Source organism: Aquarana catesbeiana, linkage group LG11 (assembly GCF_042186555.1).
Source record: "Aquarana catesbeiana isolate 2022-GZ linkage group LG11, ASM4218655v1, whole genome shotgun sequence".
Classification (NCBI taxonomy): Eukaryota; Metazoa; Chordata; class Amphibia; order Anura; family Ranidae; genus Aquarana; species Aquarana catesbeiana.
The window spans coordinates 68,363,477-68,384,882 of record NC_133334.1 but is presented as its reverse complement, the minus strand read 5'-3'; the positions used below and the strand labels follow the sequence as shown (position 1 = coordinate 68,384,882).

The 21,406-nt window shown below is 42.7% G+C and overlaps 1 protein-coding gene across 1 annotated transcript in view; it reads right to left on the bottom strand.

Moving 5' to 3' along the window:
- The window catches only part of KIF18A (kinesin family member 18A), a gene marked incomplete in the record, with an annotated part of 168,537 nt that overhangs the window by 34,831 nt on the left and 112,300 nt on the right, over positions 1 to 21,406 (bottom strand). The window contains 3 exon segments of the mRNA XM_073604534.1: positions 2,810 to 2,905; positions 14,391 to 14,635; positions 17,829 to 17,950. Coding sequence (XP_073460635.1) covers positions 2,810 to 2,905; positions 14,391 to 14,635; positions 17,829 to 17,950 — 463 coding nt within the window.

Genomic DNA, 21,406 nt, shown 5'->3' with positions numbered 1-21,406 from the left:
AAACATAACTAAGCCTAAATCTATTCTGCGCCCCCCCCCCCCCCCCCCCTAAACCATTCTAAGCCTAGTCTATCTACCCTGTAAAAGAAAAGAGGTCTATACTTACCTATTCTGAAGTCACTCCTGTCTGGTAATGATCTCTCCAGCACCGGCTTCAATGTACAGAGATCACCGACAAAGGCTGCAGAGCCTGGGCGATGACATCACTCATAGGCTTACTATAGGTCATCCATTGTCGGCTGTCCCTCCTCTACACTGAAGCCGGCGCTGAGAATAGATCATGTGACCAGACAGGAGTGACAGCAGAATAGGCAAGTATAGACATCTTTCCTTCTACAAGGTAGATAGATTAGGCTTAGAATTGGGGTCAGATTTGATTTGCCTTCTACTTTAACTCTAGTGAAATCTAGAACAGTTTGTGAGCAAAATATTTCCAAAAGGGACCAAGAAAGAAGGGAAGAAAAAAAACACATTTCTTTTTTATAGTAGAGGAGGGGTGACAAGTAAAAAAGGTTATTAACATTTATTTCCCCCTTTAAATTGTAATCTGTCACCTTTGGAAATATTCTTGTTTCCTGTGTGGTTATACAGTTCGCAAAAACCACCTGACAGAGGGTCCAACCCTTCTTGCATAAATATTTTGCCTAACAGCACATTGTTGCCAGTAATTTAGAATGGTATCCCAACACACAATAGTAGTAGTGAACGCGAAACTCACAACAGGACAGCACAACTGGCTGGGTTATAAAAAAAACAAAGAAAAAAAAACAAAAAAACACACACACTACCTTGAGGTCCCATAGGCGTGCTTGGGTGCCATTAATTCTAAACAGCATCCCACATGTGGTGCAACTTTGCTGCAATTGTCGCACTGAAAAATGTGCCTTTAAAAACTGTGCAAAGCTTGTTGCCCAAAAAAGCAGCAGTTATACAATATCTGCACATGTTTTTGCAGGTTAAAAAAAAAAAAAAAAAACGAATAAAGAAAGAAACGTGCGCAATGTGCAGGAAGATCAATGACCTACGTGAGAGCTTACCAGCATCCTCGCAGTTCATTGAGAACTGCAAGCTGTCTGCTGTGGTGGCAGACAGTAGTTGTAGTTCATTCGTTCACAGATCACCGTGAATGAATGACGTGACCATGTGGACAAAGCCCTGTATAGTTCTGGCCGTATGGTTGTGCGCCTTTTAAATTCAGACAGAAGGTGCATAGAGAGAATCCCCTGTTGGCTGTCACAGTAGGGGATTGGATGGGCACAGGCAGGTGGTCTTTGGTAACACGTTACACCCTAAATGCTGTGACATGAAGAAGCAAAGCCTTGCCTCTAACAATATGGCAGTCTCCACATAGAGACAAAGTGCAGAATAAAGCATAGTAAATCAGTAGTATGGCAAGAACAGCTGCAGGGACATCAAAAGGTAATGCTGGTGACTGTTTGCCTCCTGCCTGCCTTTTACGTACACAGATTCTAGAGGTCAGTTCCTCTTTAAAGCACGTTAACACACAACAACCTAAAGGCCCGTACACACGATCAGAAGATCGTATGGAAAATACTGAAGTGATGTTGAAGCGATAGTACAATAATCTGATCGTTTGTACACAGCTTTAGAGAACCGATCATGACAGGTCATGCGAAAATATCCGATGGGACAAGCACAAAAATTTCTCGAACGATTCCAGATACATCACTTCCAAATTTTAATTCTGTCATACAAGAATTTTTATAACCTTTGTAACCTCCTCATTTTTGATATGGAAACTAGCACGCAACTCCCCATATATTACAATTCACATCAGTTCCTGCCCTCAAGGAGCTTACAATCGAAGGTCTCTAACTCGCATTCATATATACACATACTAGGGTCAATTTAGACAGGAGCCAATTAAAGTGATTGTAAAGGTTCGTTTTTTTTTTTTTGTTTTTTTCTTTAAACAACAAGCATGTTATTACTTGCCTGCTCTGTGCAAGGGTTTTGCACACAGCGGACCCGATCCGCCTTTTCTGGGGTCCCCCGGCGGCGCTCTTGGCTCCTCCTCCTCATAGAGGGCCCCAGGGAGAGACGCATTCCATGGGGGCAGTCGTGCGGGCGCGCTCCAGAGTCATGCTGCTGAGTCCATTGGCACAGACACCAGGACTCAGCCCCACGCCCTGTGTCACTGGATTTGATTGACAGCAGTGGGAGCCAATGGCTCCTGCTGCTATTAATCTGTCCAATGAGGACCCGAGACAGCGGCGGGAGCTGCAGTGGTCGTTCTCATCACTGGAACGATCGGGTTCAGGTATGAAAAGGGGGGGCTGCTGCAGCACAGAAGGTTTACAACTCCTTTGATCTACCAGCATGTGTTAGGAGTGTAGGAGAAAACCCGAGTACCCAGAGGAAACCCACACAGGCACATGAAGAACATGCAAACTTCAGGCAGGTAGTGCTGTGGTTGGGATCCGAACAGACGACCCCAGTGCTGCTACCACTGCTAGAAGTTCTAATCACTTAGCCAATGTGCTGCTCAAATATATATAATATAGTTCTTCACATTATCCACTCCAGCTGGGACGACCACACGCTGATCGGAAATTCTGACTCTCCCCACTGAACCGGCCAAATTTTGTGTATGGCCAGCTTTAGGCTTATGAGATGGTGTTCCCAGAACACCAAGTTGCTGGCGACACAGATTGTGGAACACCATTGTGTGAATGAGAACCCTTAGGCATGTAGGCACTTGTCACTTGTATGCATTTAAACTGCTGACAGTTTTAGCATCTGTCTTGTGCATTAAGAATTAGAATTAAAAAAGTAAATATAAATTTACCTGGTTCTTCAGTGAAAGGTCTGACAACTGCTAGGTTGCTTTCATTCTGTGTCATTCTGACTAGCATTTGCGTTTTCTGAACATGCTTCTCTGCTCCTACAGAAAAAAACAAAAACAAATCAAAGTGTATCCAAAACAAATGTGGCTTGAGCATTTGGGTTTACATGTTCTTGTAACATTAAAAAAAGCTTAATTTTTCTACATTTTTTGCTTTTAGTCAAACCTATATCTTCGACACACCTATATCCAGACACATACACTCCTAGGACGACCACGCTTATTGCAGGGTTGTTAAACATTCCTGCACACTCCTAAATTGAACTGTAAGCAGTAAAGCTAATGCATGGTGTGCTAGTAAATTGTTCTGTAGTCACCGTGTAGTGCGCAGCTCAAGTTGGATCATGTGTACATAAACAGGAAGTTCCTACAAAGTAAAAGCATTTGTTAATCTAAAAAAAAAAAAAACCAAAAAAACAAAAAACAAAAACCAAACAAATCCTGTTCCCTTAAAGCATGTTCTACAACGCAGTGCTTGTGCCGTGTCATTTGGCCCCTTCTATCACCTAAAAAAACCTGGCTGATCCTGCTTGGCTATACCCTCTCCCCTGTAAACTGACCACGGTTTATCATGCCTGCTGAGCCCTGACACTGTGGTCAGTTTACGTGCCTCCATCATTTGCAGCCCTGCTCTATCCTCCTCTCCCCCTCCCTGCCAGTCTGCTCGTGTCAGTGCCCGCCCCCTCCCCTTCTGCTGCTCTCATAACTACTATAAAATCCTCCCATCCCCTCTGTAACATACCAAAATGTGCCCCTGTGCCTGTGTTCTATAAAAAAAATGTTGATCTCTACTTATATCAGAGCGACTCCTTGGCTCTCTCTTCCCTAGCTGACATCATCGGCAGTGCTTGGCCCCGCCCGCTGGAGCGGTCAGCCAGGCAGAGGAGACACATGAGCGCTGGGAGCCGCTCTGATATAGGTACAGAGCGGCATTTTTTTTTATATAACACAGGCACACATATTGTTATGTTACAGAGGGGATGGGAGGTTTTTATAGTAGTGGTTTAACAACCACTTTAAAGTATGTGCATAGTGCAGGAAAAGAAAAAGAAAACACATGAACAATTAAAGGTAAAACTTTTTTTCACAGAAAACAATGCAATCCTATTTTAGAAACAATACTTTAGTTCAATGCGAATTTAAAGAAAATATAGCTTTAGGCCTCATGTACACAGGGCAGTTGAAAACCTCTTCTGAACGCTGGAAACTTACAGCTGATAACAGACAGTGTCTGTCTCTCACTCTCCGTCTGTCTCTCCCCCCCCATCTGTCCCTCTGTCTCACTCCCCTCTTGCAGGCAACTGCATGTGGTGAAAATTGTGTTTTTTCCATGTTTCTCTTTAAAAGCGCTTAACAAAAACGTGCATAAACTCAGGTGACCGCTTTTACTTGAGGTGCGCATCTTCACTGGTCTCATGATTGAATTATGATTATATGGTCAACAATTCAATTTCGCGATGCATCACGATTACGATGATGGTTTCCATACAAAAAAATTCAAGCATTTAGAACAACTGCATTTTTTTACAATTTTTTTTTTTTTTTTTAAGCAGATAAAAGAAAGAAGAATCCATGAATAAGATAGGATGGAAGAGTCTGGGGATAAAAGAATCCATGGATAGAGAATGGAAGCCTGGAGGAGTCTGCAGATAGGAACTGAAGGATGGAAGAGTCTGGGGATGGAGATGGGGGAATCCATGGACAGGAACAGAAGGATGTAAGAGTTCAAAAGATAAACATGGTGGTGGTGGGGGGAGGACTGAAGGATAGAAGAACCAAAAGGATGGGTGTTAAAATATTCATCGTGGTGTCCTGCAGGTGAGGAATATCAGAGGTAGAGGAACCCGTGCTGTGTACATGGCAGGGTTGGGGGTGTGATGGTCTCCTCCTGGAGTCCAGGTTTGGGGGATGTCATAGTGCTTTCTGTATAAAACATATGGTATTGACAGGTACCCAGTTCCCACTTCCACTCTGGCGGCCATTCCCTGCGACCTTATGGGATGCATCACAGGTCTCAGAAGATTACCCAGCCATCCAGGACACTGAAGTGCGACATGCCCAGTGAACACCTGGCTGTGAAGCCGCAAGCTGTCACAGCCAAATGCCCACAGTTGTGATGCTGGTACCACGGAGGGAAGGGGAGAGAGCAGAGGGTTTGGGCAGCTATGTTGCTGGACCGTGGGAGAGGCGAGTGCGCGTTTATTAAAAAAGTGAGCAGCTACAATTTTTGTAGCTGCTGACTTAACAAAAAAAATGAGTGGAACTCCACTTTGCTTAAAAAGAGAGAATGTCAATCACTTAAAAAGTGCACTAATCCGGTGCACTACAGGGTACAGGCATTCACATAGGGAAAAAAAAACAAAACACACAGTTGCTGGGAGGTCAGCAGTGATTGAATCCACAGCTGACAAACAGCCCCGTGAAGTTCACCGTACTGGGAGATCCACTCGGCTTCCCCATTTGCACATTCCAGCACACAAGGAGTTGACACGGTGGAATGTGCAAACGGGAAAGCCGAGCAGAACTCCCAGCATGGAGCCAGTATGAGGTGTAAGTAGAGTACAAACTCATATGTACTCTATTACTACTCTACTTACAGGTGTTAAAATAACTGTCTTAATGAATCCCATGAATTTCTTAAAGTGCACCTCGGTACTCATGTGACTGCTCGGCCCGCCTCTCTCCTCTCGGCTGACGTCAGCGGGGGATTCGCAGCCTGGCCCGCTGACTGTAGCTGTCAGATCAGAAGAGAGGCGTGCCATATTTTTTAAAAAGCATGTACAGTGGGGCACTTATTGTACTTTAACACGGGATTCATTAAGACACAACCTGTAAGTAGAGCACTCTCCCAGGAGGGGTGGGGCAAGTTGGGATGATATCATCCACCGATTGATTATGCCGGTCGTAGCATCGATGCCGCATCGTGGACTGCTAAATCATGATGCATCGATGCTATAATTAAAGATGACTAAAATGCCAGTAAACTACAGTCCTGAACGCGATTTATCGGCTTAAAAAAAAAAATGTCACTACACACAACTGCCTCTAAACTCCTATAAATGACTGAGTGTACATGTACAGATAAGAAAACAGAGGAGAGTTCAGGGGCTGCTGAAAAAAAAACGCCCAACCGCTCCTAAACATCTGTTTATCAGCTGCAGTGTACATGAGGCCTAAAACAGGGATTCTGTGTTCTGCTCTAAGGCTTCATGTACACGTTTTAAAACCTCCCCTGAACAATTTAACTTGAAAGATAGTAAATGAAGTTTAAAAATGTCAGTTTTGCCGCGTTTACATGTCGTGTTTGCGTTTAATTTTTTTTTACAAGTAGTCAAAACATTTATCTCCATTAAAAACGCCTGTAAAGGGAACGCAGCTAAAACGTGAGTTACCGCATTTACAAGCTGCTACAAGCATTTACAAGGTGTTATAGGCATTTCGTGTTTCAAATGCCTCTGAACATCCGTCCTGAACACATTTTTTTGCTTTCCAAAAAAGGCTTGTAAACTGAACTGCCTAGAAATGACTATAAACGACCCTGTGTACATGTACTGATAAGATAACAGAGGAGAGTTCAGGAGCAGCAGTGTACATGAAGCCTTACTAGAACTTTAGGTATAATTTGTATGCTCTTCCTATCAACGTGAGCGTATTTTTATTTTTAGGTGTTTTTCTTCCACAATCCACATTGATAAGTTAACTGACCTCCACTCAAGAGTATAGAACAGGAACTGGCATGACTAGTTCTGGGTACCATGTACAGTGCTACAGAATAGATTAGTACTATATATTAAATAACATTGTTATATACAGTACTGTGCAAAAGTTTTAGGCAGGGGTGAGAAAATGCTGTAAATTGAGAAAGCTTTCAGAAATAGAAGCACCAATAGTTCATTATCAATTAAAGAGGTTAAAAAAAAAAAAAGTAACGGAACAATAATGATCACAATATTTGGTGTGATCACCCTTTGCCTTCAAAACAGCATCAATTCTTCTAGGTACAATTGCAAACAGTTTTTGAAGGAACTCTGGGTGGGTAGGTTGTTCCAGCCATCTTGAAGAACTAACCCCAGATCTTCTGTTGATGTAGGCTGCCTCAGATCTTTTGGTCTCTTCATATAATCCCAGACAGATTCAATGTTGAGATCAGGGCTCTATGGGGGCCAAATCATCACTTCAAGGACTTTTTTACACTGAAGGTAATTCTTAATGACAGTGGCTGTATGTTTTGGGTCAGTGTCCTGTTGCAGAATAAATGTAGGGCCAATCACACACCTCCCTGATGGTATATGATGAAAGTATCTGCCTGTATTTTTCAGCACTGAGGACACCAGTGATCCTGACCAAATCTCCAACTCCATTTGCAGAAATGCAGCCCCCAACCTGCAAGGAACCTCCACCATGCTTACTGTTGCCTACAACTTTTGTGAACAAACTAGGGTTGCAAGGATACCGATGCCAAGCATTTTCATGAGTACTTGTACTCATGCAAATGCTCCAGTACCCAAAACAGATACCTTTGCAGTGTGATTTCTGCCCATACAAAATTAAAAGAATCACATGTATTTTGAACAGGAATGCGGTGCGATTCCTGTCTGAATCAAATGCAGTTTCCAGTACCGCTCCTGTGTGAATCCAGGCTTGTCAGTGACTTTTGCAAGATTCAAACAGGAATTGTACCGCATTCCTGTTCAAATTACATGTAATTCTTTGCAGTGCGGTTTTGAGCCCATTAATTTTGTATAAGCTCAAATTGCATCGCACGGTATCAGTAATTCTTATCAGACTTGATTTAGAGTTTTCTTCTGTTCGATCACTTTGCATTGTGCAAAATTGATCAAAATAAACAATTAAAAATAGGATTTTTATAACAGCTTGCCTGTAAAATTACCTGTAAAAATGTTCTTGGAGTACATCACGGGACACAGTGGCTCATAGTAATTACTAAGTGGGTTATATCTCACCTTAAGGTGCTGGACACTGGTGTAATTAGACAGGAAGTTTCCTTCCTATATAACCCCTACCCTACAGGGAATACCTCAGTTTTTGTAGCAAAGCAATAAGTGTCCCACAAGAGGGGCGGGAGCTTTGTGCCCCGTGATGTACTCCAAGAAAAGGATTTTACAGGTAAGCTGTTATAAAAATCCTATTTTCTTTATCGTACATCACGGGACACAGAGGCTCATAGTAATTACTAAGTGGGATGTCATAAAGCAATGCCTACTGAGGGGAGGGAGACACAAATAAACGCAGACCACCATCAGACATGAGGACCTATACCGCTGCCTGCAGTACACTGCGCCAAAAGTGGCATCCTCTTGCTGTCTTACATTCACCTGTTAGAAATGAGTGAACGTATGTATAGACGACCAAGTGGCGACCTTGTAAATCCGAGTCATAAAGGCTTGGTAACGCACCACCCATGAAGCGCTTACTTCCCTGGTAAAGTGCACTCTAAGAAGAAAACATTTTCTTCAAACCACAAGCCTGAATAATAACTTGACAAATCTGCATTAAAACAGTTGATTTAGATGCTATCTGCCCTATCCTGGGACCTCCAGGTAGCGCCACAAACATTAGTTTTCTGTATTTGAGCAGTCGCTTCAGATAGGCCTTGACTGCTCTCACTACGAGAGAGTGCAACCATTTTAATAGCGGATTTGAACGCTGCCTGCCCATTCTTAGGGTCCTCTGGCAGCACAACGTCAGATTCCCATATCTTGAAACATTCAGATATACCTTTAACCGTTCTCACTATATTGAGAGGAATTAAGAACTTTCCTTCCGCAGAACAAGGTTCAACAAGGTTCAGTACTAGACTCAACCCTACGGCACAAGTGCGACCCAACTGGCGGATTTATACGCGTTGTCCCTTGTATAAAAGGCATGGATCAAAGAATGCGAAGCAAGCAGCCTTTGAAAAACAATGACAAAGGCCGAGATCTGACCCTTGATGGTATTCAAGGCTAGCTTCATTTTTACCCCCCAACTGTAGGAAGGCAAGAATTCTACCTATGACATTTCTCCGAGGATGCCATTTTTTGGTTTCACACCAGGAAACATAGGCCCTCCAGACCCTATAATAAATGGTCCTAGAGGCCCGCTTTCTTGCATTAATCAGGGCAGTTACCACTGAACCTGAAAGCTCAGATTCTTTAACATGTGGGCTTTAATAGACAGACCGTTAAATTTAGCGATTGTAAGGCCGGATGGAATACCGGCCCTTTGCAAAAGCAAGTCTGGACTAGATGGATGAGTCCACGGTTTCGCTAATGCCAACCTTACAATCTCTACATACCAGGATCTTCTGGGCCATGCCGGGCTAGTACATAGTTACATAGTTACATAGTTACATAGTTAGTAAGGTTGAATAAAGACACCAGTCCATCCAGTTCAACCTGAGTGAGTGTGTGTCTACAACCCTGACCCTTGTCCCTAACCCTGTACATCGCACACTCACATCAGTCCCTACCCTCAATCCAAGGTCCCCATTCATATACTAGGGCCAATTTTGGACAGAAGCCAATTAACCTACCAGCATGTCTTTGGAGTGTGGGAGGAAACCGGAGTACCCGGAGGAAACCCACGCAGGCACAGGGAGAACATGCAAACTCCAGGCAGGTAGTGTCGTGGTTGGGATTCGAACCAGCGACCCTTTTTTACTGCTAGGCGAGAGTGCTAACCACTGCACCACTGTGCCGCCCCAAGTAGTAGTATTACCGGCTTCCCTTCCACTTTGATCCTGCGTAGAAGCTGCGGAAGCAACTGAACTGGGGAGAACGTATAAATCAGTGAAAAAACTGATTCCACGGGGTCACTAACACATCTGTCCCATATGCGAGTGGATCCCTAGCCCTTGACACAAAGCTGTCCAACTTCAGAGAGCCGCCTGTCAATTCTCCATTTCACAATATGAAGATTGTCGATAGGCAAGGTACAAGCTCCTCTGCCCAAACCAGAAAATGGCATTCCCTCTGGCTGCGTGCCTCCTTGGAAACTGAAGTAAAATTACTGATGTGGCATTGTCGGATTGTACCTAGACAGAACAATCCTGTAATCTAAACGCCCAGGCCATTAAGCCAGACGTGCCATCGGAAGCTCTAGAATGTTGACAGTCAAGGCTCTCTGAGCTTGATCACTTCCCCTGGGCAGTGGTCTCCTTCAGGACTGGTCTCCATCCCTAGAGGCAAGCCTTCATAGCCACCACCTCCCAGGTAATCAGCAGGTGTCATCTTGCTGAGGTTCCGGCGTATTCCTGGGACCAGACTCTTTGGATAATGCCTAGGTTAGGATCTACTTGTTCCAGGCAGACAGAATAATGTTTATAGCAGCCCTGAATGAAACTGAGCATAGGGATACTGCTTTGAATGAAGCTATCTTCCCTAGCACATTAGCAAAGGTAAATGTAAGAAACTCTAAATTGCCTTGACCCCTTTTTGGGCTGAGTCCCAAACACTCCAAGCTCCTTACCGACCATAAGAAAGTACCTTTAGACTGGGATCCCAACCCAGGAGTTCCAGATACTTGACCACCTAGGTCCAGCCATGCTACTGACTGATCTTAGCAGCAGATTGCCTTGGTATACCATTACTGCTATACCCTGGGCCTTTACCCTGAGCACGGTGGCTAACCCGAAAGGCCAGACCACCAACCGGAAGAGGTGCTGTTCCCCTGCGAAGCGCAGACAACCTCTGTAGCCCATGCAAACACATATGCAAATGGACCATATGTGTATGAGGCAAGTATTAACGCCATATGCCTCTATGGAAGCGGGTGTTCATGGAAGCATAAATTCATACAAATATGTTTTAAGCAAGAACAAGAAAAGTGTGCGCTGTATACACGCATACATATAACACGTGTGCTATGGAACAGGCATCTTGCAAGCAAGCATGCGCTTTATGAACGTGTTATGCAACATTACACAACATGTATTCATGCAGACACTTATTCCTATGTGAACATAAGGAATCCTGTATATTTAAGGAAAACTTAAATTAACCTGCCTTGTTATGTAACCATGCCAATCTAGGCGATCATGCAACTTTAGGCGATCATGCATCCTTATGTGATTCTGCATTTTTATATGATCAAACACTTTATGTATTATAAGCACTACTGTGCGAACAAGTACCCTTGTGACCAAGGACTCTTGTGCGATTAAGCATCCTTGTGCGATCAAGCATTTTTATGCGATTTTAGGCATTTCTGTGCAAACAAGCACTTTAATGTGACCCAGTGTCCTCATGCGACTATGTAAAACACATGTCCATACCAACAGAAAACATGTAACTTTATGCGATCAACAAGAACATGTTCTGTTACTTGTTTTACCTACATGATGTACTATGTAAACTCATGTATTCTATGCAAACATGTGGACTAGTAAAGAGAAAGTTATCCTCCGGCAACGCGCGTTTCCGCAATCATGCGATTTAACTGTTTGTGCGTTAGTAACAATGCGCACCGGCAACTGTGCATCCCAGCAGTTGTGCATTTAGCTAGCTTGTAAGCAAGCACCTGCATGAGGATCCTGTGGAGGTTTTCTAGCCTGATAGTCAAGCATCTTCATGCGATCAAGCCTTTCAGCGTGACAATGCGACTAGGAGAAAAGAAAACAACGATGCATATCTATACAAACATAAACATGCATCTTTAGGTGACCGTGTATCTTAAAGCGATCCTGTCACCTTATGCGATCACGCGTTCTTATGTGATCCAAAAAATTAAGCATGTTTTGAGTGTTATTTTTTATTTTAATTTTTTTAACACAAACATGTCCAAACATGCATTTTGTACACACATGACCATGTATCTTTATGCAACCTGTTTGTTTAAGCAGCACCTGTGCGTTTCAGTAGCAACTTGTGCGATCCAGCCACTGTGTATTTCAACATCTGTGCTTTTTAAGCAACTGTGCAATTCAATATCTGTGTATGTTAGCAACTTCTGCGATTTCAGCAATTGTACATACCAGCATCTGTGTGTGCTAGCAACTGTGTGATTTTAGCAACTGTAGATATCAGCCTCTGTGCGTACTAGCAACTGTGCGATTTTAGCAACTGTGCATATCAGCAACTGTGTGCTTTTAGCATCTAAGCATATCAGCATCTGTGTGTATTTAGCAACTGTGCGATTTTTTAAGCAAGCACCTGCTCAACTGCAGTTGGTCCTATACTTATACCTGTAGGATACCAAGCACATATGCACTATGCTCAAACATGTAATATAACAACATGCATTTCAAAACTGCAAGCACGTTATTATGTTGTTCATGCCCACAAGCAGAAAACGACACCTTTTAAAGTGAACTGCTAATCATCCAGGGGTGTATCTACTACTTACAGCTTTTACATTCCCCATGGATAGGCAGAAAATATGCAGCATGTAATCATGACTTGTCTGTGCCTGTTCCCAAGCTGGCACTCACAGCCCACTGTTCTTTCTCCAAGGCTGTCCGACCTGTCAGCACAAGAAGCAAATCTGCGCCCTCTAGTGGCTGGGGGAAAAACAGCAGCCTGCCTGAGCCAGAGTACAAGCATGATAGAACAGCACACTGCTCCTAGTGACCACCGAGAAACAGACAGTCAGATCGCTCTCTCAGACACTGCAAACAAATGCAGACTCACCATTCCTCGCTACAGGGTACTGCTGGAATATCACAGCGACCCAATCTTCACCCATCACGGCGGGTTGGTGTCATGCCATACCTTCAATGACGGAGTCCCCTCTGTACGTAGGGTCCACTGCCTTGGGCCATGTATAGCGCCCTGCCAGAGCAAACCTGTGGTATAGCAATGTGACCAAGGTGTTGGATCTCAGGGCCCAGCTCTCCTAAGATAAGCATTACAGGCAAAACCTTGTTCTTCGGTATCGAGGCATCGGGTACCAGCCACTTTCGCTTTTGTTTTGGCTCTTTGAATGGATCCGATAGCGTAGCTCCCTTACCCTGTTCAGGCCATCTAGGAGCACTCATTAACTGTGACCAACACCTTAGACACTGGCGAAAAAACTGAGGTATTCCCTGTAGGGGAAGGGTTATATAGGGAGGAAACTTCCTGTCTAATTACACCAGTGTCCAGCACCTGAAGGTGAGATATAACCCACTTAGTAATCACTATGAGCCTCTGTGTCCTGTGATGTACGATAAAGAAATATATATTTTTGAAAGCATTCTTTCAAGAACTGTAGAGAAATGTAGAGACGAGCGTAGCAGGAGTCCGACAACCAGGCTGAATATTGGTGCCAAACTTTCATTATTTCATGGTTCTGTGAGCAGTTCCATGACAGAAGGTGGTTTTGGTTCTTTACTATAGGGCTCATAATGCAATGACAGGGTAGATTATAAGATGGGGACCTTCATGAGGTTATTAGCAAGTCAGAGACCACTATACAGGCGGTCTCCCTAGTTACAAACATCTAACTTACAAAACGGAGGGAGACAACAGGAAGTGAGATGAAACCTACCCCTAGGAAGGGAAATTCACTCCTGTAAGAGTTATTATGGGAAAAAGGCTGTCCCCACTGAAGCTTTATCACCAATCCTCGTTTCCACAACAACCCAAAATTTTCAAAATCCAGTTGTCATAGGGACAGAAAGTTTTTTGCCATCTATGTCCCATTGGGGTGATTTCACTTTACTTTCTATCCCATAGCCAAAACATAGTGTGCAACCAGGGTCACCAGAACTAGTGTCTCTATTGGAAAATTTCCCCTCTGTTAGTGTTTAGGATTTCTTTTACTTTCATGACGATGAACGGTAAACATTACACATTCGGAGTGTGCATGTGCCGGTGACGTCATCAGGTGTTACTATAGTAAATATCTTCTAAACGATACATGTTTAGGACATATTTAATGTACCTACAGGTAAGTCTTATTTTAGGCTTACCTGTAGGTACAAGTAGGCAGGGACTTTACTACCACTTTAATAGAGACAACTGATAAATTTGCTTAAAACAAATTTCAAGCACTTTATCATTGAACCATTTGTAATGATGGCAGACTTGCTTCTAGTTTTTGTGCAGACAGCATTTCAAGCATCCAAAGGAGCTAAAGGTAACATCTCCACAGCAAAACAAAAATAAAGCTTTAGCCTGTCTGACGGTTACTAAGTAGTAAAGCTCCTCTCTAACAGGAAGGTGAACTTTGTATCTAGCTCCACAAACCCTTAGCCTTTTTTTTAAACTCACAAAGTGTCTCTCTCTCTGGAGACCAACACTCACTGGCTTTCTCAACATTTGAAAGCCTACGAGCAGCTAACTCCAACTAAAAGACCATACCTTTAGCATTGTTAGACCAGTTTCCTAGGACTCCTTGCATCCTACTGGAGTACTTGGAACTCTAGGCATAGTGATCAAATCTACCTCTTGTAAGAATTTTTTTAGGCTGCATCTTTTGCAGAAAACAAAAAAGAAGCAAACAGTGCATAACTGACACGCAGTTCCTTGCCCAACTGTATTAATGTGAAAGTGGTCAGCCGGTGTATTGTGCTAAATCAATAAAACAGAAGAAATCATCTTACGGCATGGTGTAGTCTGTGTGTACAAGAGAGGTGGGAAGGAAATGATTGATGCAATATCTGGTAATTCTGATTTGTTAGGGTCTTCAACAACTGTCTGATCCGCCCACACCACGGCCTTTTCCCTCTGCACCAAGTGCTCAATCTCCTGGAAATCAGACTCTACAACAGCACTGGATAATCCGCTGGCAGCACCGGATAACATTTCATATTGTCTTCTGAAGGCTGGTAGGAGATAGTTGAGCAACCTAAATTAAAAACAGAACAAAAGATAAAAAATTAGACCTTCACTCTTAAAAAAAAAAAAAAAAAAAAAAATCTACACTACAGACTAAATTAAATGAGATTACAAAATTGTAAAAAAGAAAATGCATCTAAAAAAGATTCTGTGTCCATACGCAAATCTTTCTTTTAGCCTAGGTTCACATTGGATCGATTTGGCATGCGAACTGACATGTCAAATAGGCAGCAATGGCACCGTCCGAATCGGTGCAACACCGCATTTGTGGAGCCGCGCCGATTCCCAAAAGCAGTTTCTGTACTACTTTGGTTTCATTTGGTTGTATTCTCTCCCCCTCACATGCAAATGTCAGCTCAAAGTCAGGCTGACCTCAAGACTGATATCCAACACTCTCCAGGATGCTGGAGGATAAAACCATCAGTTAAGCCTTAAAATGTATGCTAGGGTTAAAAAAAAACAAACAAAAAAAAAAACACCTCTACCCAACGCATGCACATTATTCCTTTAAAATGCTACAGTTCAGAAGATATTTGTTGATCTGCTGGAAATTCACTGTGCACCTAGTTTCCTGTTTGGGCCTATCTTGCAGTGAAATCTCAACCAGCACCAGTAGCTTTGTCTGCTGGAACAAAACACACTGGCCTTATGCACTCTGCCCCCACTATACTTGCATACACTAATTTCGTTCCCAGCAAAATAATGCTACTGCTTTAAAGAAAGAGATCCTGGGAGATGTAGTTCTGGGGAGTGTCTACATCAATAGGAACTGAGCCCCCCACAGCTGCAGCTGAAAAAAATTTGACAAACCTGGTGATACTACAAGATAACCCTGAAAGCACCTTTGTTAGATGATAGCATTGTAGGTGTAAATCTATCAGCAGAAAGAAGAGAAGACAACCTTGTAAATGACAAGCCTGATGTTTTTATTGCTCTGACAGAAGAATAAAATGAAATTCAAGTAGCCCCTGAGAGGTATGCATGCATGATACATTTAACTGCTTCAGCCCCGGAAGCTTTTACCTCCCTTCCTGACCAGAGCACTTTTTGGGATTCGGCACTGCGTCGCTTTAACTGACAATTGCGCAGCTGTGCGACGTTATACCAAAACAAAATTGACGTCTTTTTTTCCCACAAATAGAGCTTTCTTTTGGTGGTATTTGATCACCTCTGCGGTTTTTATTTTTTGCACAAAATAAACAAAAAAAACGACAGTTTTGAAAAAAAAAAAAAAAAAAAAAGCAATATTTTTTACTTTTTGCTATAATAAATACCCTCCCAAAAATATATAAAAACAATGTTTTTCCTCAGTTTAGGCCGATATGTTGTATTCTACTTTTTTTTTTTTAACCAAAAATATCGCAATACATTATATTATATAATATATAGCGTATATTGATTGGTTTGAGCAAAAGTTATAGTGCCTACAAAATAGGGGATAGTTTTATGGCATTTTTCTTCTTTTTTCAATTAGTAATGGCGGCGATCTGCGATTTTTATCGTGACTGCGACATTATGGCGGACACATTGAACACTATTTTGGGACCATTGTCATTCATACAGCAATCAGTGGTATAAAAATGCACTGATTACTGTGTAAATGACACTGGCAGGGAAGGGGTTAAACACTAGGGGGCGTCAAGGGGTTAAGCGTGTCCTAGGGAGTGATTCTAACTGTGCGGGGATTGGCTACCATTGGCATGACAGCGATCACTGCTCCTGATGACAGGGAGCAGTAGATCCCTGTCATATCACAAGGCAGAACAGGGAAATGCCTTGTTTACATAGGCATCTCCCTGTTCTGTGGCTCTGTGACACGATCGCAGGCCCTCGGCGGACATTGAGTCCACGGGACTCGCAGGCACGGTCACTCTGTACGTGGCGGGCGGGCGTCCACTAGCCTCGCCAATTAAAGGGGACGTACATGTATGCCCATTTGCCCACCACTGCCATTGTGTTGACGTATATCAACGTGCAGCAGTCGGCAAGTGGTTAAAGTAGAACTATAGGCAAAACTTTTTTTTCCATTTTGGATAGAGTAAGTGAGGATTATAACCCTATCTGTGTCCCATAGAGATTTTGCTTCACTTGCTGTCCCATAGCCAAACCGGAAGTGAGAGGAAATCCCTGCAAATTAAGGGAATCCCAAGGTCATCAGAATTAGTGTCCCCATTGGAAAATGTACCCTCTATTACTTTTCTGGGTACAACACAAAATGTGGGATTTTCTTTTAATTTCACTTTCAATGATAATTGTGAACAGGACAAATAGAGCAGGTGAATCTCTTTAACAGGGGCACAGACAGCAAAATACTTAAATCACTTGACGACCGGCCCATAGTAAATATAAGTCATTACTTTGACATTAAAAACTGGGGTTACGGCAGCAGCTAGCTCCGGTTTTTTACTATGAGCAATCTTCTTTCCGATAAAAGTGGTCCTGCGGGTGGATTTGCCATGGGATTCACTTTTGGAAGCTGCTTCCCGGTCTTACCTGACCCATCAGTAAAGCCCAGAACGATCTAATGCGGCCGTTAGCTGGGCAGGGAGACAAGCGGGGCCAAGATGGCCGCCACTGGTTTCTATGCACTTGGAGGACCGGAGCGACAGCTGACACCTCACTTCCAGTTCCCGGGCCATAATAAAAAAAAATTATATATATATATATATATATATATATATACACACACACACACATACAATATAAATATATATACACACACATACATATACAATATAAATATATATACACACACATACACATATATATATATATATATATATATATATATATATATATATATATATATATATATATATATATATATATATAAACTGTTTGAAAGACCGCTGCGCAAATACTGTGCGATATAAAATATTGCAACGATCGCCATTTTACTTATTCTAAAAATAATTATATATATTTATTGTTTGGGAGTTCTTAGTAATTTTCTAGCAAAAAAATAGTTGCACAAAAGGCCTGGTCTTCAGATCCAGATTACTGTCTGGTTCGCTTTAAGCTGATTATTGGTAAATGGAATATGTGGGATCTGGAAACCAGGGGAGTGGCCAAATGCAAAAGTCCAGAGTCTGTGTGGACCTAAACATTCAACTAGATGATGATTTCAATATAATGCCTGAAGATGAATACACACTTAAAGGCATACAATCCAATGGAAAAATGAACCATAAAATTTCACTTACTTTTCACTATGACGATGTTCTCGTTCCTGAAGGCATACTAGCCTGTTCATGTGATCAATCTGAGATTTTAAATCTTTTACCTCTAATTTTAAATGGCAGCACTCTAAATCTTTAGAAAGCTCCTGTAGCAAAAAATAAATAGGCGTACTCACTTAAACTGAACCAATGCATTCATTATTATCCACAGACAATGATCAGCAAGAGATTATGAAATGATTAACTACTTCTAGGCCTTTACAATTAAAGCGATTGAATACCCATTCTGATGACTTTTCTTTATGTGGTCAATTGCAGGTTTTATAATAATTTGCTTTAGAAAAGAATGCCTCCTTACCTGCCTTCCTTGCGAGATATCTGTATAATTGTGGCTGACGTAGGCCACGCATGCGCAGTTTAACCAAACCTTCCGGCAAGCAGAGACCCTGCCATAAAAATGCAGTGTCTATGATGGGGCTGCGCCTTTTTCTATTGTCGAAGTCAGCCCCAAGATCCCGCGATGCCAGCAACAGGATAGTCTCTGATTCGCTCGACTTTCATTTCCATAGTAACCGGAAACTTGGATACTGCAATTAGTGCACATGCGCAGGATTACGGAGAGGAAAATTTAATGTGGGCGGACGTAAATCAGAATACAGACAAGGAAGACCACAGTTGATATGGCAATGGCTATGACAGAGCAGCAGTGTTTCGATTATAGTCTTTTTACAGTAAGAAAAAAATTTTGGGCTTAGTCTTAGTGCCCATTTTATTCCCAATACATATGTATATTGTAATATTGGTTAAATTGTTTTTATTTTGAGGAGTTTACTGCCGCTTTAACTACTGGTAGGGATAAATTATTAATGAAAATGTCACAGGAGCTATTTATAGAAAAGGATCATGGCTACTCTGCAAGAGAAGCTTATGAAATATTAAATGAAATCTGTGAATAACCTAGAACCAAAGGAAATGAACTTAAAAATAGAATTATTAGGACTGCAGTTTATACTTATGTACGATTTCTGCTCACATGGCTAAGCCAGCACAAAAAGCCAAAACATTAGGAATTTTTTGAGTGCTAAAACTACAGCAAGCTTGACGTTTCTCCACATTAAAAGTTCAGCAGAAACACCACTTGTAATGGCCATCAAAAGGAAAATCAAATTTGGAAAACACAAGGAATTGTACCCAAGCTCAGTTTTATTTCATTGTTAAATGGGCAGCACAGCAATTAATATAAAAATAAAACTGCAGCTCTAGCTTATGTACTTCCTTATTGCCGCTGCCCCCTGCAGACTCCCCTCTATGCAATCCAACACTCGACCTCATCCAGATTGAATGAGGGTCAGCATCATTCTGTGAAATTCAGGGCATCATAAGCCCATCCCCTGGGGGAAATCAGTAGTTTGCATTTACACTAGAATGATGCAAGGAACGGTGCTGACGTTGTCAGGTCAGCGACACCCTTTGCACCACTACCCACCGTAAGAGAAAAGGCAAAAAATTAGGACATGAGGTTGATTTATTAAAACTGGAGAGTGCAAAACCTGGTGCAGCTGTGCATGGTAGCCAATCAGCTTCTAACTTCAACTTGTTCAATAGAAGTGATACTAAAGTCTCGTTTTTTTTTTTTTTTTTTTTTCTTTAAACATGTAATACTTACCTGCTGTGTGTAATAGTTTTGCACAGAGCAGCCTGTATCCTTCTCTTCTCGGGTCCCTTAATATGGGGGCACCCGAGTCGAGCCGTAGCTCTGTGTGTCCATTCAGACACAGAGCCGTGGTTTAGCCCTGTACCCTCTCTCCTCTCATTGGCTAACTGACTTGGAGTGCTGTGTGTCCGCCAATCAGGAGGGAAAGTCTTGAGTGGCCGAGGTACTTGTGGACATCGCTGGATTGAGGGGACTCAGGTAAGTATTAGGCGGGCTGCTGCACCCAGAAGGTTTTTTATCTTAATGCATAGAATGCATTAAAGGGGTTGTAAATTCTCAAGGTTTTTCACCTTAATGCATTCTATACATTAAGGTGAAAAACCTTCTGTAGTGCAGCAGCTCCCTAGAGCCCCCCCCTTACTTGCCTGAAACCGATCTTTCCAGCGACGAGAACAAGCCCAGCAGCTCCAGACGCTGTGTCGGGTCCTCATTGGACAGATTGATAGCAGCAGGAGTCATTGGCTCCCGCTGCTGTCAATCAAAACCAGTGACACGGAAGGCGGGGCCAAGTCCTGCTGTCTGTCAATGGACGCAGCAGCAGGGCTGGGGAGCGCGCCCGCATGAGTGTCCCCTTGGAAAGCAGGTCTTCAAGGGGGGACTCGATGCGAGGAGGATCAGGGCCACTCTCTGCAAAACCCTTGCACAGAGGAGGTAAGTACAATATGTTTGTTATTTAACCACTTCAATACTGGGCACATTCGCACCTTCCTGCCCAAGCCAATTTTCAGCTTTCAGGGCTGTCACTTTTTAAATGACAATTGCGCGGTCATGCTACACTGTACCCAAACTAAATTTTTATCATTTTGTTCCAACAAATAGAGCTTTCTTTTGGTGGTATTTGATCATCTCTGCGTTTTTTCTTTTTTGCTAAACGAATAAAAAAATGACTGATAATTTTGGGGAAAAAAAAAAGTTTCTTTGTTTTTGTTATAAAATGTTGTAAATAAGTAAGTTTTCTCCTTCACTGATGGGCACTGATAAGCTGCACCGATGGGCACTGATAAGCTGCACCGATGGGCACTGACAATGGGCACTAATAGGCAGCACTGATGGGCACTTATGGGTGGCACTGAAAGGCGGCACTGACACTGGATTTCACTGATAGGCATCACTAGCAGGCATTTTTCAATGGCACTGATTGGCATTTCCATGGTGGTCCAGTGTGGTGGCCATACCTGGTGGTCCTGGCGCCATCTTGGTTGTCCAGGGCGGGCATCCGAGGGGTGGCTGCGCTGATAATCAGCTCAGACCCCTCCTGTCAGGAGAGCAGCCGATAGGCTCTTGTCTACTGGCGTCTGTCAGACACGAGTGAGGAAAAGCCGATCAACGGCTCTTCCCGTTTACATCGTGATCGGACACGGCTAATCACGGGGTAAAGAGTCCCTATCAGAGACTCTTTACCTAGATCGGAGTTGCGGTGTGTCAGGCTGACACACCTCAATGATCGCCACGATAGGCACCCCCGGGGGAGCGCAGGGGCTTGATATCCTGGCGAAGTCATACGATGTCCGGTCAGGATATCACAACCACTTTGCCGACGTCATATTGCTATATGGCGGGCGGCAAGTCGTTAAAAAACAAAACAAAAAAATAACAAACCTTTACAACACCTTTAAGGTTAAATATGTTCTGCCTTTACAACCACTTTAAGCTTTTACAAAAAAAAAACACCTGGAAGCCGATGGTTCTGCATCTGCACCATATTTTGCACTCTTATGTTTTAGTAAATCAACTTCTATGATGAGCCCATCATAATAACATTTAAAAAGTGGTATGCATTAAACGAAAAACAATAGGAGAAACATTTTACGATTTTAGCTTGAGAAGTACATCTTAACCTGGAAAGTGTGTAGGCCCTGGAAAGGAGTTGTCTGATCTACCAAGCAAT